Source organism: Notolabrus celidotus, chromosome 12, assembly GCF_009762535.1.
Source record: "Notolabrus celidotus isolate fNotCel1 chromosome 12, fNotCel1.pri, whole genome shotgun sequence".
Classification (NCBI taxonomy): domain Eukaryota; kingdom Metazoa; phylum Chordata; class Actinopteri; order Labriformes; family Labridae; genus Notolabrus; species Notolabrus celidotus.
The window spans coordinates 31,730,931-31,749,034 of record NC_048283.1 but is presented as its reverse complement, the minus strand read 5'-3'; the positions used below and the strand labels follow the sequence as shown (position 1 = coordinate 31,749,034).

General features: G+C 40.8%; 1 protein-coding gene across 1 annotated transcript in view; it reads left to right on the top strand.

Moving 5' to 3' along the window:
- Window positions 1-17,631, top strand: part of me1 (malic enzyme 1, NADP(+)-dependent, cytosolic) — a 116,918-nt gene extending 99,287 nt beyond the window's left edge. The window contains exons 6-14 of the mRNA XM_034696983.1: window positions 4,703-4,806; window positions 12,834-12,943; window positions 13,819-13,916; window positions 14,533-14,646; window positions 15,100-15,205; window positions 15,466-15,608; window positions 15,697-15,870; window positions 16,837-16,935; window positions 17,043-17,631. Of these exons, the coding sequence (XP_034552874.1) occupies window positions 4,703-4,806; window positions 12,834-12,943; window positions 13,819-13,916; window positions 14,533-14,646; window positions 15,100-15,205; window positions 15,466-15,608; window positions 15,697-15,870; window positions 16,837-16,935; window positions 17,043-17,210 (1,116 nt within the window). The 3' untranslated portion in view covers window positions 17,211-17,631. The remainder of the gene's footprint in view (window positions 1-4,702; window positions 4,807-12,833; window positions 12,944-13,818; window positions 13,917-14,532; window positions 14,647-15,099; window positions 15,206-15,465; window positions 15,609-15,696; window positions 15,871-16,836; window positions 16,936-17,042) is intronic.
- The last annotated feature ends 473 nt before the right edge of the window (window positions 17,632-18,104 follow it).

The window sequence follows — 18,104 nt, the reverse complement described above, 5'->3', positions numbered from 1 at the left end:
TGTTATCTTGGGTGAGTAGACCCACAAGCACGGTGTCATCAGAGAACTTTTGAATATGACAGGAAGCTTGACCATGCCTATGGTGTAAAGTATGGATAAAAATGGAGATCAAACTGTGCCCTGTGGAGCTCCTGTGTTAGTTAAAATAGTGTCAGAGTGTTAATTATTAAGCCTGACAACCTGAGGACGAGACAAAAGATAATCTAAAATCCAAGAAATTGTTGCATTGTGCAGTTTAAAATGTACCTATTCGCTAAAATTTATGTATGAATAGTGTTAAAAGCACAAACACGACCCTAACAGAGCTAGCTGTTGTTTCCAGGTGGCTGTAGATGCTGTGCAGCAGGTAAAGCAATGCATCGTCCACCCCTACACCTTTCCTGTAAGCAGACTGCAGGGGATCCTGGGCATGCATAGGCAAATGGTCTCTGTAGTTCCCACTACCCTCTACTCTACACTGTGGGTGAAACTTAACTGTAAGTTTGCCTGGGCAACCTATCATTTCATACTGTCACAGGTCCACAATGGCAATATCTGGAAATTAACAACACATCTCTACTGCAGTTAAATCATTAGCCATGTAAGTTTTATGTTAAACAACCCCAATTCCACCACGACAAATATCAAATATAACTTTGTACTATTATATATATAATTAATATATTAATATATAATTTCATTAGTCACCAGATTGGAAATAGCAGCAAGTAGAGTAAGTAGGACTACAGTAGCAGGTAGCAAGTGGAAATGGAGCTGCTGTGTCTCTAGCTAGCATGAACTGTAAAGCCTCACACGGGCACTAATCCCCTCTGAGAGAAAACGGGCTGTACAACACAAAGGACAGCTTAGCCAATCAACAGAAGATAATCTGCAACAGAAAGACAGATCATGTCAGCAGTGCAGCCCGGAGTCAGAGAGGTCACAGTAAACTAGCTCCATCTATTTCACCTTTGCAGACAGCTTTGTTACAGTTGGATAAATATGATACCAAACTATCTTCTGTAATAGGTTGTAACTGTTAAGAGGTTCAAGCTGCGAGGTAAAGTCCACAGCTATGATCCCTGTCCTTGCATGCTCTTGCATCATCTTTTGAAATGACCACCAGAAGCACTCTCTGATATCAGTCCATCACATGAAAATGCTTTGCTTGTTTTTGTTACATTTGAACTCAGCCACCTAGTCTATTACTGCCCATTAAAAGCCTGCCAGGAAATGAGTTGTCAACTTCAAATAAATAAAGCCTTAAATAAACCTTTTGAGCTGTTCTTGGATACAGCGACTTTTGACCATGCCATGGAGAGGTGGCCGCTGCCCTCTCCAAGCCACACTCATCTAAAGTGGCACCCTCAAATTATCCATCTAAAATGAAGGTCCCCTGTCCCAATGAGACATGACAGGACTAATCCAAATGTTCTCCACCCTTAGAGATGAAAATTTCCTAGAAGTCAAAGTTAGTACGTTTAAATTATGAGTCTATCTTCCAACATCTGCGTAGGTATGAATCTTAAGCTTGTTGGATGTTGAAACACAGCCGTGTTGTCCAGCATGTCAAAGATCTGTTAAAATATGGGGCCCAAAGTTTACTCCAAAGCAAAGTCTGTGAGCAATCTATCACTGCTAGGTGTTTTTAACTTCCACCTTATTCATCATAGTCTCACTTTCTCTTTCATGTACTGTCCACTTTTCTATCAGTCACACACATGGCTTCCCATCAACCTCTGTTCTTGATTTTCTCAGTTCCCAGCTGTATCCCTCGCTTTCATTGAAATACCATGGTGCAAAGGTGGAGGTTCACTGGTGTTGCTCTTTCATCTCCTTCATGCTGTTAGTTTCCCTCCAAAGGACCGGACCAGGGATTGACGTAGAAATGTAATAAATGAAGCACCACTTGTGTTTCCCTATGGTCACATATTGACATTCTTCATCCTCCTTAGGGAACTCATTGATTTTCCATCCTCTACTGTCTTCATACATAAAGGGGTTAATGTTTGTCTGTCGTTCCACCAAAATCATTGATTGCATCAACATGAAAGTTTGTACCATTAATGAACCTAAGTGGACCCCAATTATTTTGTAGCACAGATATTGGAACCATAGTGCTCTGAAATTTATTATAGACATTTAAGTCATTCTAAGATAATTTATTTAATTTCTCAATCTGTTCCATGTTTTATTCTACTTTTTTTATTTGTTTTAAGAACATGTTAACATATTAAAGTTAAATGATAACATAATTAAAGTAGCAATATGTAAGATATTGACTGAATTGAATCATAAAATCACCTTAATATATCATGAGACATTTAGGAGAGTTGCTATGTTAAAATCCTGACCTCTCTGACAACAATGCAACATCCAGCATCCTCTTCCTATTTGTTTAGACCTTAGAAAGAAGCCAGTTTTAAAGCTAGGGTTGGTAGTCACGGAAAACTAGCATGAATTTGAATGTAGCATTTCCTCAGGACTCTGTTTAACCCCCCTAATTTTGTCCTGACCAGGTAAGCAGACAGCTGACAGGTGTAAAAATGTATCTGATTTCTAATTGGACGTGGCTACTGGCATCATGTCAAGACAGCATGTACCATTATTTGACATGCAGCCGGTAAAGCAACAGTTAGCTCATCGTTTTCATTGTGGGAGTAGAAGAACCAGACTTCTGCAGTAATATTTATTTTGACATATCTGTCCTCATTCAGCTCTACTTCCCTGGGCTTTGCAGTTGACACATCTTTAAACATAAATGAGTCAAATGTCCCTGCTTCTAAGACTTTCTTGCAGCATAGGCTCCACTTTTCTCCATCAGAGATCATTGGGGCCCAGTAGCTCCTCAGGCTGCGCTCCTCACATCTGGGCCTGGTAACTGTCATTACATCCAGACTCTGAAGATCAGCTACAGACAGACATTAATGTTTGTGGTTTGGAACTTCTTTGATATGATATGACGTGTGTGACCAGGTTGTCCCTGGTACCACTTTTGTTGTTGAGAATCACCATCATTATGTCGTTTTGACCAATCAAATCAGATCCTGGTAATAAGAAAGAATGTAAAGTGCTGCCTCAAAGAGCTGCTCCTGTGGTAGACTCTTGGCCTTGTTACTTTCATAGTCACTCGCTCTCTAATACCAGTGATATTACAACTTTTTCTAACTGCTATAAAATTCTGAAGCACATGATGGCAGGGATACTGGAAACCCTGATGTGTTATGCTATCATCAATGGTACCAAAAATTCACTTGTCTGCTGAAGTAATGTCTTCCCTGAAAACCATGTGGAAGGGATTGATATCACATTAAAGATGACTGTGTTGGTAAGAGTTAAGAAGAAGTATCTGCAGACTGTGTGGATCACATGGTTCATATTACAGAAGAGGTCTAAGGTCTACAGAAACACAGGTGTGAGTATGTGAGAGGCTTTTCTCACACCTTGTTTATATGTCTCCTTTGTCTTTGATTTTCACATTCATTAGCTGTCAAGACTGGACAGAAATCATGCACAAAAACGTCTCAGTCTGTACATTCACTGAGTTTCTCTGTGGCTCCCTTTAAAGAGGGGAAATAAAGAAATACACACATACCTCTTTATACTGTTCTTTTTTTATTTCCACTTACTCTTTACTGTTTAACAGTCAGTGTGCTATACACCTGATACAGGCATCAATTATACAAGGCTTTACAATGTATTTGACAAACAGCACCGATGCTGAGTGCTAACATTTTTGTGTAAGTATATGTATTTCTTTGAATTACTTGCATCAACTAACAGACCCTGAAATTAAGGTGTTAAAGCTTCAACATTTAACATATTGAAGCCAAACGTAAAGGTGTTGGGGTTCTTACATAAAGGTATGTAAAAAGGAATTTGAAGCCTTTTATGCTCTGGTGCACTAAGTCTGATGAATGTCCAAAAGTTATGTTACTTGAGTCAGAGTCTGTAGGGTCTGATAAAAAAAAAGATATGGAAGTGTGGAGTTGGAATATGGTGGTTGACTCCTGCTGCTGTGGACGGTCCAGACTCCAGCGGCAACATATACTACTCCTACTAATATCAATCTCATCACTATCAACTATCTTTCTCTCAATCTCCTCTATCTCTCTTTCCAACCCCAACTCGGTCGAGGCAGATGGCCTATCAACATGAGTCTGGTTCTGCTCGAGGTTTCTGCCTGTTAAAAGGAAGTTTTTTCCTTGCGCTGTAACTTGTTAAGAACTGCGAGTTGCAATGCTCATGGTAGATAAAGATGAGATCAGACTGAGAACCGTCTGTAAGATGGGACTTCATCTTATCCTGTCTTGATGTTGGGTCTTTGTTAATGATTTAACATAGAGTACAGTCTAGACCTGCTCTGTTTGTAGAAGTGTCATGAGGTAACGTTTGTTGTGATTTGGCGCTTTACAAATAAAGATTGATTGATTGTTAAGATTTCCAGATTTCTATGCCCTGCTTAATATCCATGCCTGATGTCAGTAGCTTGAAGCTACATCATTTGCTTCAAGCATAAGTCAGGAAGGTCTTACCAGACAGTGGTCAAGATTCATTTTGGCTAGTGTCAGGAATATAGGAAGATTAAATGGACTTAAAAGGATCAATATTCTTGGTTTTCCTGCATCAAAGTCTAAATGGATGGAGCGCTTTTGTAATCCTTCTCTTGTTATTTTGCAAAGTAACTGACCATCCTGTGTTTTGCCTCCATGTGTTTTTGCAGGCGCTGCTGAAGGACCCTCTCTACATTGGGCTGAGACACAAGAGAGTGCGGGGCCAGGCCTATGATGACCTGCTGGATGAATTTATGAAGGCTGTGTCTGACAGGTATAATCATACAGAGCTTCAACTCATCTTATTCCAATTCTCTTTATGATGCCTGCTATTGTCATCTCAATACACATATGAAAAGATGCTGTTGGGAGAAAAATGTTAAGCATTTTAGCAAACCCAAATTGTGTGGGATTCAGGACTCTAGACTTGAGTCACAGATGATTCAGTTTACTTCTTTGAGGTTTTGGTTGCCAAGTGATGTCAGTCAGGAGTCTGCTGACTGACTGAATGGCAACGTGAGCTTATTAGTGAGTGATCAGAGAAGCTTGGCGACCATAAGTGCTGTTGATTTTAGTGGCATGGTTTTCTGAAGACCGCTGAAGGTACAGCTAACCAGCTGAACTGAGTGATTGTTTGTTTTCCACTCTTGGCAATAACATTTTATACAGTATTGTTTTTAAACTGTCCAAAATCAAGCTTTCCATAATGATTTGATTGGTCAAGGATGACAGGAGAGCTTCTTTAGTTGTTGAGGATCTGTAAAAAGATAATATTTAAAATGCAGAATGCTGCAGGAGTATGATTGCGCTTTTAGGTAGTGCTGTTAAAAGGAAGTGGGAGACTTAGTTGTTTTCCTTGCACTGACTCCAGTGGTCCAACTCCATGGAAAATATCTAGTTCTTTCTTTCTCAAGTACACAAGGATCATCAGTCAGACTTGTGATGTCACGTTGACGTGCTTATCCCTGTTTTTATTCGGCAAAGGATCACACGGTAATGAGATGTGAAGTATTCTGCATCGTCTCTCATTTGGTTTTCATACACTGATCTTATCTTTCCCTTCCCTTTTGAGCTGAGTCCACCCCAGTTCTTGCCTTTGGGGCTTGAACTGCATTTTGTTTATTGGAGTCCTCTCTTTGATGAGACTTTTGTATACTTTGTACTTGCGTGCATCTTGACATATCTTTGAAAATCACTGTGTCCCTATGTGCCACGGAGCCATCACAGCTCCACACACACATGGGCCTGGTTAAGGTTCACTCTAACCCAGAAGGACCAGAGTCCAGAGGGAGCCTGGGTCTGGGTCCCCTCCAGCTGGCAGCAGGAAGCCCTGACTCTAATAACCGGGTGGCTTCTCAACTACAGGGAACAGCGAAGCTTTTTCCCCAACGGAGCCAGATCGGCGGAAAATGAGTAATTATGGGCTCAGAGATTGAATGAATGATTGCAGCTCTGCAGTCTTTCAAGTAATATTCATTGCTGAGTTTTCTAAGTTGCTAACATGAGCTAAAATGTTTTGACTCATCAATAGGCAACAGAAGTGATTATTTAACCATAGATAGCATATTTATTCGTAACATCCATGATCATTCTCCCTGAGCTTATAGTAGTGTCTGATGTAAGGCAAGTTTCCTCTTTCTGCAGCAGCTCCTATCGTTGAATAATCAGCAGGTGTTGTCTGCTGCTTTGGTCTCTGAGTGGACATGAATCCCTTAATCTCATTACTCCTACATGCACTTATAGCAGTCTCAAAAGGATTCACCAAAGCTCAGCAAAGGTTTTAATACTTTGGATCTCTTTGTAAAAGCTTTTTATAAGGTACGCATCATTTTTGCCATTCACATTCAAATGCTGTGAATATTTAACAGCAGTGTTTGCATTGCAGTGTATGAATTGACAGGCTCCAGGATGAGCTGGTTTGGGTGTTATTTCACCAGCTAAGAGGTTGCATCAGTTGTCATGAAGAACAATCCCTAATGAGGCAACCAATTAAAGCTAGGTTTGGTGGTCATTAGCATGAATGTGAATGAGGCCTTTCCTCAGGACTCCATCTAACCCCCGTTAGCGTTGCTAATATTAGTGGAAGTTAACAACCGCTGTCAAGGGGTTGTTAAAGGGGTTTTGACCAATCAGAATCAAGCATCTTACACAACTCAAAGATCAGTAAGAAAGCCTGGTAATAATTAAAACGAAATAACAATACATTTTCCTTGATCAAAGTTGTTTCTGTACCGCAATCTAACAAAACTTCACCCGTGTAGACCCGTGTTATTGTTTTTATTATGGCAGAGATTTGTTCACATACCACATTATACCCGGCATGGGTGAATAATAATAGATGATTATGAATAGTGCTCTCTGGTAAGTACAGTTGGCCCTGTCTGAGGCCCAACAGCTGATTTGTGCTCTGATAACAACCAAAGTTGTTGCTAGGTCGATATTAATATAAGTAGCATGCACAGAGCTTAGGGTTCCCTTCAGCTATCTTAAAAAATTGGCATCAAGAGAAGAAGGACCAGAAAGACAGAGTATGTTTGGGTTAAATAAGCAGCAGAGGAGAGGAGGAAGAGAGTGAATGCTTCGTTTTTATGGTGGCTTGGGGATTTGAAAATAAAGTGTGCTGAGAGACGATTGCTCTCAGGAGAGCAAGATGGGGGGCTGGGGATTTATTAAAGTTTCTGCCACGAAGCCCCATAGGAATGGTGGTTACTGACAGCGTGTGTGTGTACACAAACACACATATGTGCACGCAGGTTCGACAGCTGTGTTTGCACAGAGCGCTCTTGTCTGTGACCTTTTTTTTTCAGAGGTCCACCCTGACTCTGCCTCTAAATGCACCCAGACTAAAAAAGATCACTTTATACCGCATCCCCTGTTTTTAGCCTCTCCTCAGTGTTTGGAATATATTATATATGACACCCACCTACTTCTTTTTAGCTAAGGGTTCAGATTTCATGGAGACCCAGACGAAGCCTGATTGTGTTTCCTAAAGAAGCTGGGTCCCTCATCAAACCCCTCCAACTTCAGATTGGTCCAGACATAACACCACAGGTCTGATGGATACACCATATGAACAAGCCTCTGTCATATCAAGTCTCAAGTTCTTCATCATGCTATCAGATATTTATAACTGTCATAAGGATTGTTTTCTTAATATATTCGACTGATTGAGCTGCAAGCAACAAGAAACCCTGAAAGCTCTGCTCCAGAAAACAGTGGTGCTAGGTATTTTTCATTCAGTTCACGACCAGGATTATTTTGGCAAGTCATTAATCACTATGAAATGAAAGGCTAAGCACAAAGGATCTTTGTGTTGTTATGGTAGCATTTCCTAAATAGCTTAAACAGCCCAGTGGTTGGTGAGGTGAGTTTCTTCTCTGCAGGCATCTGATTGGTTCTTGGTTCAACGTGCACAGTGGGTTTTTGGAGCTTCTTGCTATAAATGATCATACTCAAGTGGGGAGAGCAAACCAAAACAGCGAAGTTGCAGAGCAGGACATCAAGACAACAAGCTGAAAGATGCTAAAACGGCCTGCAGAGCTGAGGGAACCTGAAGAGTTTGGTGATCATTCATGGTCCAAACACAGATAGCCCTGCCACCTACAGTTACCATTCATTTTACCGCTTTTCAGTAGTTTTTGAAAAATGCACCTTGCAATTAGCAGTGCTGCACATTGGAAGCAACTTCCGGTCAGAACCAAGCGGCAACCTCTGGTCTAAAAATATGAGTCCAATGCGGAAGTGCTAAAAACTGCAGTTCATCGAGGATCCGCTCTGGAAGTACTGGAAACCACATACACACCAATTCAACAAAGCTGATCTGGCAAGGAGGCTCAAAGCTCACCTCTTTAAGTCACAGTCGCTCGACAGCAGCGATATAGCTCCCGCCAACGATTGGCCTCAAAACAGCGCTTCAGAAACAGATGGGTGACATCACGACACAGATATTACGTCCATTATTTATACTGTCTATGGTCAGACCATGACTATGTCTGAATCAATAAAGGCAGTAAGTGGTAGCAAAGAGAGCGAGACTTCTGCACCCACTAGTAAACTTTGCAACATTTAAAAAGGTGTTATCACTGCAGTGATTGTCATGGTTTAGCAGACGTAGGCAGGATTCCTCTGACCTTTCCTCTCATCAGAGTGACAGACATGAGTTTACCTCCTTTTAGAGCTCTGTTGACAAAGCACTGCACAAAGACACGGAAAGTGTTCTTGCTGCCAAACCCTGACAGGGGGATAGATGTCCCTTTTTGAATTTTCCACAACAAGAGGTGAGACTCAGAGTTTTGGCAGTGGTGTTTGCAACAAGTCCTGAACTTTGCTTTGACTTATTCGGCAGCCCTGACATAGTTTGATACATAGCTTTTTGTATTATTTGAATATAAATGCCCCCGATTTCTATAACTGACTAATCAGCTTTGCTGGAGGAAATGTAAACATTGACATTAAGGTCTGTGAGCCTTAAAGTCAATGTGTAATAATAATCCAGAATGTAATAGTGAGTTAATTATTTTGCTGTGATGTCTACTTAATGGATGATGAAGAGCCATCCACATTCATTTAAGACAGTTTTGTTACAAGTTCAAAACTTCATAAAGTAAGTTTAATGATATCTTAAATTGTACTTTAGGCACCTTAGTAACATTTTTGGGCACTTTTCTTATGTTGTGGCTCAATTTGACATTAAATTTCTACAGAGATGCTCATAAATTAAAACAAAAAATTGGCAGTCTTCTCCTTTTTTTCTCTTTTTTCAATCTTTTTCCCATGCACCAATAGTTTCTGTCTCTGGTATCAGTCAGATGTTTACCAATAACTTACATGTATTAAATAATTAAGCTGCTATTTGCAGTTGTAATTCGAAGCGCCACATTTTTAGTTCAAATGAATAATATATTCCCCCTGTGCCAATCCAACATAACTAAAGGCAGCTGATCCATAATTGAAGACTGAGTTCAAACATCTGTTTATTGTAATTATGGTATTTTTGTGTGAGAACACTCTCTCTCTTCCGATCCTTAAATATGTGTGCTCCACAGCTCAGAGATGAATAGACCTTCAGCACAGTCAGGAGTATGGGTCTGTGTTTTTCATCATTTGGGTGTGCCGTGTCTTTCTAAGGTTCCTGCCCTTGATACTTAAGCTGTGATACAATAGAAAATCCTGCTTTCTTTGTCAAGGGTATTTTTTATTCCACTGGAGGAGAGGTGCTTTGTCAGATTTTAGCGTTCCATTCTGAGGGTTGTCAAGGAAAGACAACAGATTTCCAGGCAGAGTAGAGACCATGAGCACAAATGGCCTCCGAGGAGAGCTTTGTTCTGGGCAAAGCAACCACGCATGCACTCGCACACACACACACACACACACACACACACACACACACACACACACACACACACACACACACACACACACACACACACATACAATGACAAAAACACACACCCTATCTTTATTGGTTCAAGCCATGGACCAAAGAGCTTTCTACATTGGGAAGATGCTCCTTTTCTTTCTGCAGCACCACAACCACAGATTGTCACTCTGTAGTTTATGGCGAGTGGATGCCCATAAATATGCATGTGCTCACAGCTCCAGTCATTCAAAGATCTGTGTCAGGAGTTCCTCCTCTTTCTGGACTGTATTTTTTTTTTTAGAATAAAACAATGACTCAAATCGATCTCATTTATAGCCTTAAATCTGATTCCTTGTGTTTACTGAAAATATCTCCAGGTTGTAAGTATGACTCATGACATCTGCAGAGGACAACTCTCCCAAATCCACCTCTGGACTCGTGCATGAGCAGCTTGGTTCCACATGAACTGGTTTGAACTCTCCAGTAGCGGGCTGCACCAAACCATACCAGAGCACGCTGCACTGGCAGAGGGGCAAGGCCACATCTATCCTCGCCTGTCGCCTGTCTCTGTCTACGTCTCCTAAAGCCCAAACACAATGAAAAGTTTATAGCTCCCTTCTCGGCCTCATTATTCATCCTCTTTGCACAAGCGCACACTGCTTTAGAACTGCTCTCTGCTTGATAGAAAACACATTTCTTTCCCCAGTGCTACTGCTGTGTTGGCAGTAATTCAGCCGGCCTGTCAGTCTCTGTGTTGAGAATCAGTGTCTTGCATATTGACAGAGAAAAGGATAGGCAGTGAGAAAGCTATATGGCACGTTCTCATCAGGATGTTAAGTTTTATTACAGCTGAACTAAGGTCGCCTCTCATCCTGCATTTCTTCCTAGCTTTGCTTCCGCTCAGCTTCCTCCTCCTCCTCCTCCTCCTCCTCCTCCTCCTCCCACTGGAAGTTTAAGCAGTTTAACAGCAACTGTAACAAGTGGCAAACAGCTTTAGGGAATCGCACAAGAACAGTGCAAACACGGAGTGAGGCATGAGGTGTTTTTTTTTTTCTTTTAAAAGAATGAAACCTGGAGAAAAAACAGAAAGCTAAAATGAGGAAAAGAGATATCACCAAGCATCCTCAAGTTTGAAAACGATGAGTGATTTTAGCTGGTCCTTTTGTTGAGTTGAGTTGCAGGGCTGCAGGTGTTATGGGGCACTCAGCCTGTGTGCTGGCTCATCCTTTAATTTCCTCCATCACTCACTCACGGAAACTTGATCTCTGCTGCTTGGGTTTCAGACAACCTCTCCCTTTCCTCCCATTGTTTTGAGCTGAGAAATGGACTTAATAAAAGTTATACTGCTAATATATTTTTTATGGACTGTGACATCATCGCAGAGTGCATTAGCCCAGCTATCCCAACCATCCTGCCTCTTCAATCCCTGTGGCCAAAATCATGGATCACTGGATCTTCAAGTCCTTTTTTCTCACTCTTAATTTAAGCATTTGTTAAATTTTTAAATGGTAAGTGGACTTGCACTTATATAGCGCTTTTCTAGTCTGTCTGACCATTCAAGGTGATTTTACACTACTTGTCACGTTCACTCATTCACACCCATTCACTCACTGATGGTAGAGGCTGCTATGTAGTGAGGGACCATCAGTATCAGCTAATCTCATTCGTTCACATTCACACACCTCTGAACAACAGAGGGAGCAATTTGGGGTTCAGTGTCTTGCTCAAGGACACTTCGACATGTGACTGCCGGAGCTGGGATCAAACCACCAACCTTCAGATTGATAGACGACCGACTCTACCCACTGAGCCGCATCCTTTTGACTTCTTCCTCCAGCAAGTGATCATCCAATCAGGGTTTAGCAAGGCATAGCAGGTCACAAGGGTGTTCATGGAGCTGGCTTTGTAAGCCTTTACAAAACCAAAACCAGGACAAGTGCATTAATCCACAAATGTTAGCAGGATTAGCTACCTAGCTTACTACACTAACCGTAACCAGTGTTAATCCCAAGGCCAATGAGAATTTGTATTAGCTGAAGACACCAAGAGCCTATTTCACATATAACAACCACCTCATACTGCTCTCCCTACTTTTCTATCCAAATGGTTTTCTGGCAAAAAATGCTGAAAAATCTCAATATTTTTTCTTCATCTTCCCGCCAGCAGCTTCTCTGTTATCCTTCACACCTTACCCAGGTCATTCTTTCCTTTCCCCACAGCTGAAAACCTGTGCCTCATCTCAGAGAGTCGCTCTGCAAACATCCAGTAAATTCCTGAACTGAAGTTCCATCTGTTAAAAGGCCTGGGAACTCAGGATTCCTCTCTGTCGCTGCTAAATCGAATTTACTGACTCATAACTCTAGCCTCTGGGTTTATTTTTGTTGTATGATGTTTTTGTAGGAGCTTATTAGAACAGGCGTCTGTGCTGCTTTATTGAATGTATGTGATAGGTGGTCCTGTGCAGCATCTCGTAAAGTTGAAGGGTGCTGGGTTTACTGGGAGGCTGGGTGGGCGCTTTGTTCTTTGCCTTCCAATTTGGTGATTTGGTGATTCTTGTTCTTTGTGGAGGTTTGACCTTTCTCACTGACACGCATTGTGAGGCGATGGCAAGATGTTTAGAGGAACAGGTGTCAGCTTGTCAAATGTCCAATAAACAGAGCAGAGTGCACAGTTCTAAAGCTTTTATTTTCTCTTTAGACAAGACTTATGAAAAAGAATGTTTGGGTGGTTACATATAGTTGAACTTTTGCTTTTATATATCTATTGAAAATGCATTGAAAAGCCAGCCTCCCCTCTCTCCTATTCCCTCTCCTACTACCTAGAGTAGTAGGAGAGCTCCCCCCTCAGGACTGATATAAAGTCTTCTAAAGTCTGTGTATGTTGCTGTGTCTGTCTAAGTTGCCTGTTGGTTCAGTCACACTAAACAAAGCTTTCTGTTTCAGGTATGGAATGGACTGTCTGATCCAGTTTGAGGACTTTGCAAATGTTAATGCTTTCCGTCTGCTGAGCAAGTACCGCAACAAGTACTGCACATTCAACGATGATATCCAAGGTTAGTCACAGGCGATGGGCACACAAAAACGCACTTGGCATTTTTCTGGACCATGTTACACATAAAGTCCTATTTTCCATGTTTATGAAACAGATGTGTCTTTGTTTTTTCATAAAGATCTTAACCATGTTCAGAGTGAACAAAGACAAACAGAAGATAGGTTATAAAACCTTTTTCAAATCAACTACCTGTACACAACTCATTTTGGAAGCTGTATACATGATAAACAGACAGGTTGTGGCATAAAAGCACACCAGAGTTTGGCTATGATATTAAAGTCCGGTATAGTAAAAATTATACATAAATGTAAAAGGCCCCTGTGGAGTTTTCTTTGAAACACACATGTAGTTTTGTATCTTTAAATATTTGTATTGGTAAAAATATGTCCAGGGTGCTGGTTTGGCCTGGTGTTTGAGGCATGCACCCGATGTGCTATAAAGTCCCTGTCACAGTGTTATACGACTCCCTGCCACAACCCTTGGCTGCGTGTCACCTCCAAATCTCTATTCCCAGCATTGTCTGTTTTTTCTTTAGCTGTCGAAGACAAAAATGCCCCGCCCCCAAAAAGCTTTACATTTAATTTCAAGCCCTGCATAGTGAAGAATCATGATTGTTCAATTTCAGTCTCCATCTTCTCTGCCGTCTCTTAACTGTCAATCTGGGAATAGGGTCATACAACTGTCCATATTTTTATGTTCATTGTCTGCTACAAATTGGATTTCCTTGTATCTGTCCCCAAATACTCTCCTGTGTTCCTCTTTAAAGTATATCCTATGTGTATAAGATATGAGTGTCATTCATCCTGTAGAGAAATGAATGTAAGTAAGTGAATATCAGACTTAAAGTGCTGCTCCTGCTGTATTTTATTTCTTAAGGTACCGCTGCTGTAGCTGTAGCTGGACTGCTTGCTGCTCTCCGTATCACCAACAGCAAAATGTGTGACCACACCATTGTCTTCCAAGGTGCAGGAGAGGTAAGAAAAGCTCAGAGGGACTAGATAGCTTGGCTGCAAGAGCTTGTCTGACTGGTAAACTAATCACACATGTTTTTACAAACTTGTCTTGAGGCGAAAGCTAAGATATCAATTTCAGGGGGAGATTTTAAGATGCTGTTTGTGTACAAGCAGCTACCCAGGGTTTTTCCCTTCTCAGTTCCATCATTTCCCATCATTATTGACAATGGTACAGGTGGATTATTTAATCCTTTGCTTAAGATTAGTTCTTTCTCCCACTTTATTCAACTGAACTTGATATTGTGAATCAATCAATCAATCAGTCTTTATTTGTATGGCACCAAATCACAACAAACATTATCTCAAGACGCTTTTACAAACTGAGCAGGTCTAGACCACTCTATGTCAAATTCTGAACAGAGACCCAACATCAAGACAAGATAAGATCCAGTCCCATCTTACTGACAGGACTCTTACCTCATCTTAATCCACCATGAGCATTGCACCTCGCAGGATTTAGCTAGTTACAGCGGCAAGGAAAAACTTCCTTTAGGCAGAAACCTCGAGCAGAACCAGACTCATGTTAGTCAGCCATCTGCCCCTCCTCTCTCATCACTCTCTTTTTTCTTGCTCCCAGGCAGCAATGGGGATTGCTGAGCTGATCAGCATGGCCATGGAGAAAGAGGGACTCGCTAAGGAAGAGTGTCTGAAGAAGATCTGGATGGTTGATTCCAAAGGCCTCATTGTCAAGGTGTCCTGAAAAGAACATGCAAACACGAGTACACATGTAGGCATGAATACCCTCATCCAAAAAGAGACAATCCTGTGGGAAATGTTACATCACTTAAGGACTGGTTTAGAATATTTGATGATGGACTTCCCAGTGTTTCTCCAATCACGACTAAACCTCTGCCACAGTTTGGTAATTCATCCGACAGAGGTCATTCCTTGGAGTCACTGCAAAAGACTCTTCAACATTAGCATCTGTCACACATCTGTTTTGTCCACCATATCCATGTTGTTTATCCCTCATTCCTCCTCTTCCCTGTCTTCACCTTGGACCTGTCTTACATCTTTGTCCACTTTTCCTCCTTCTTCCATCCCAACTCCACATTTTATTCCATTGCTGAGCTCAACCAGTACACAGATCTCTCTTCTTTATGTGTTTGGTGTTCTCCTCATACGCCTTATTTTCAATCTCTAGGGTCGAGACCACCTGACTCATGAGAAGGAGAGGTTTGCTCATGAGCACCCACAGATGAACAATCTGGAGGATGTGGTTCGGGAACTGAAACCCACAGCTATCATTGGTAAATCTGCAAACATTTGCTTCTTTCATAAGACATCCGTTCTGCCATTTTTCCAATATGTGTTTAACAGGTTGTCAGACTGCATGTTAGATAGATAACCCTGAAGATGAGGGAAAGTGAACAAAGGAATAGATTCAACTTTTTATGACATGAAAGAATATTTGAAGTCAAATTGAATATCCAGAAGATGAACAAGTGACAATCCTTCCGTTAATGTTGGGACACCATTTAATTTTATATTGTATGGTTCTCTATGTCAGGTGTGGCAGCTGTTGCTGGAGCGTTCACTGAACAGATCATCAGAGACATGGCTTCCTTCAATGAACAACCAATCATCTTCGCCCTCAGCAACCCAACCAGCAAAGCAGAATGCACTGCTGAGCAGTGTTACACACTCACAGAGGTACACACTCTGGACACTCTTCATTGTAGTCATTGTGCTCCCAAACATTTACAAGTTTATTGCTGACCTGCAATAAATGGTTCTGCAGGGACGGGGAATTTTTGCCAGTGGCAGCCCGTTTGACCCCGTCACTCTGCCTGATGGGAGGACACTCTACCCAGGCCAGGGAAACAACGCCTACATCTTCCCTGGTGTGGGCCTGGGTGTCATCGCCTGCGCCATCCGACATATCTCAGAGGAAATCTTCCTCACTGCAGCAGAGGTAACACTCCAACATATACAGCTTTTACACTGTCTCTTTAAATCTCTATTATTATAAGGCTAAAAGTGTAAGATCAATTGTGGTATCAATAACTTGTGTTGACGCTGAATCTCTAGTAGCAGAAACAAGGTTGCGCGAAGGCTCTCTACAATAAATCAATCAGACCCACTCTTCATCAAACTGAAAACACTGAAATTTAAAGATCTGGTCGACTTCAAAATTATTCAAATAATGTAAAGAGTCAAGAATCAATACCTTTCTAACAATAACCAAAAAATTTTTACACATCTAACCCTAACCCACAAGAACAGATGTACAGCATTATGTGTACAGCTCAGCTTTTGTGTAAATTGAATCAATCAACCTAATTTAAAAGGGAAAGGGAAAAGGAATAGGACTAGATAAGTGTTGCACTACATCCAGTCTTTACAGTGAGTATGTTGTGATAGTCAGACCTATGACAATGCTTTAAACTTGCAGAAGCTTTATAGTTTTATAAGTGAAATGTGATTTTTTTACAGCTGTTCTTGAATAAACAGAACAAAAATAAATATGTTTCTCTTTAGAATTTGGCCAAAAAGTATACATTTACACCTACCTAAGCTGATAATTTTACCCAAGTACATTACTTAAGCAAATACATTTTCCTTCAGTGATTACTGATGAGATATTACTGCGTAAATCAGTAATAGTTTCCCAAACCTGACCCCTTTCCTTCAAGTTCTCATTTAGGGGAAACATTTCACTTGCTAAAAATGTTTAGAGATGTAATACCTTACTACTTTCCACCTTGCTGTATTTTTGATATTTGCCCAATTTCCCACCATTATAAAAACACATGACTATAGAAATGTTAAACTACCTGACTCTCTACCTCTGCTTTTTTTAAACTAGAGCAATTAGACTAGTGCAAATTTGTATTTCCTTTGGGACTGTAACATGGTGTTATGTGTTTACTGTTACCAGGCTCTTGCTAACCTGGTGACAGAGAAGGACCTTGTAGAGGGGAGACTGTATCCTCCTCTCAGTTCTATCGGGGACGTCTCTCGCAAACTGGCTGTCAAGGTAAGAGCTACTGTTACACAACATATACTGTATCATGTTGCTGACTCTAGTTTCATGGGGGCCTGTGATATAACAGATCTTGTTCTTTTAAAAACTTTGCATTGCAGATAGTGGAGTATGCATACGAGCACAACATGGCAGCTCTTCGCCCTGAGCCATCCGACAAAGAAGCTTACGTGAACTCTCTCACCTACAGCACTGACTACGATGAGTTTGCTGTTGACTCGTACTGCTGGCCAGAGGCCAGTATGAAGGTGCAATCCTGCAAACTTTAAAACACTTTACAGAGGGGCAGAATATTGGGACAGGGGGGATACTTAACTACTGACCTGCAATATCATCATAAAATATGGCGTTGGGATATAAAAGAGGCTGTGTGTAGAATTTTCTCATTGATATATTACTGTGAAATTGATGGTGACAACACATGTAGAAGTTGTAGACTTGATGTCTTTGAATGCTCTCCAGTAGTGAAAAGATTAGTAGTTAAAAATAAGCTTAAGAAAAACTATGAAGGAAAATTCTAAGATGTTAGATATTGCACTAAAGGTAGCATCTCATTACATTTTACTATAATATATATTGGGAAAGTCCTTCACAGGTTACTTTTGATTGTACTGTAATAGGCAGTTATTTTATGACTGTGTCAGCTTTATTCCAGAAACTCTTTGTTAAATTAAAAAAGTTATGAATGTTTGTCATGTCTCGTGACTTCATTTGCATAGGGACATTTTTACAATGAGCAGATGAAAGAAACTTACAAAAGAACATGATTTTCCATACATGCAAAAGTTCAGAGAATCATACTAAATCACTTGTTTAATTTACTGAGAGTCAACAAATGGAAAATTCCCTGCAAGGTTTTTTATTGATGTGCTGCTCTGGCTCCCTTCTGAGGCAAACTAATGTAATTGCAATGTATTTAGCAGATCATCAATCTGACTTTTACTATCAACGCTGTGTGTAAAAGTACATTTTAACAAGAAACCAGCATTATCATACTTAACCAACATGCACTATTACGCAAAATGTATCTCAGTTATTCCCATCTTTAAAGTAAACAGAACTACTTAATGTGGTTTGTGTCAACCATAAAAAGGCCTCTCATTGGCACACAAACAAATACAGTTGTTCTCATAAGTTTACATACCCTGGCAGAATTTGTGATC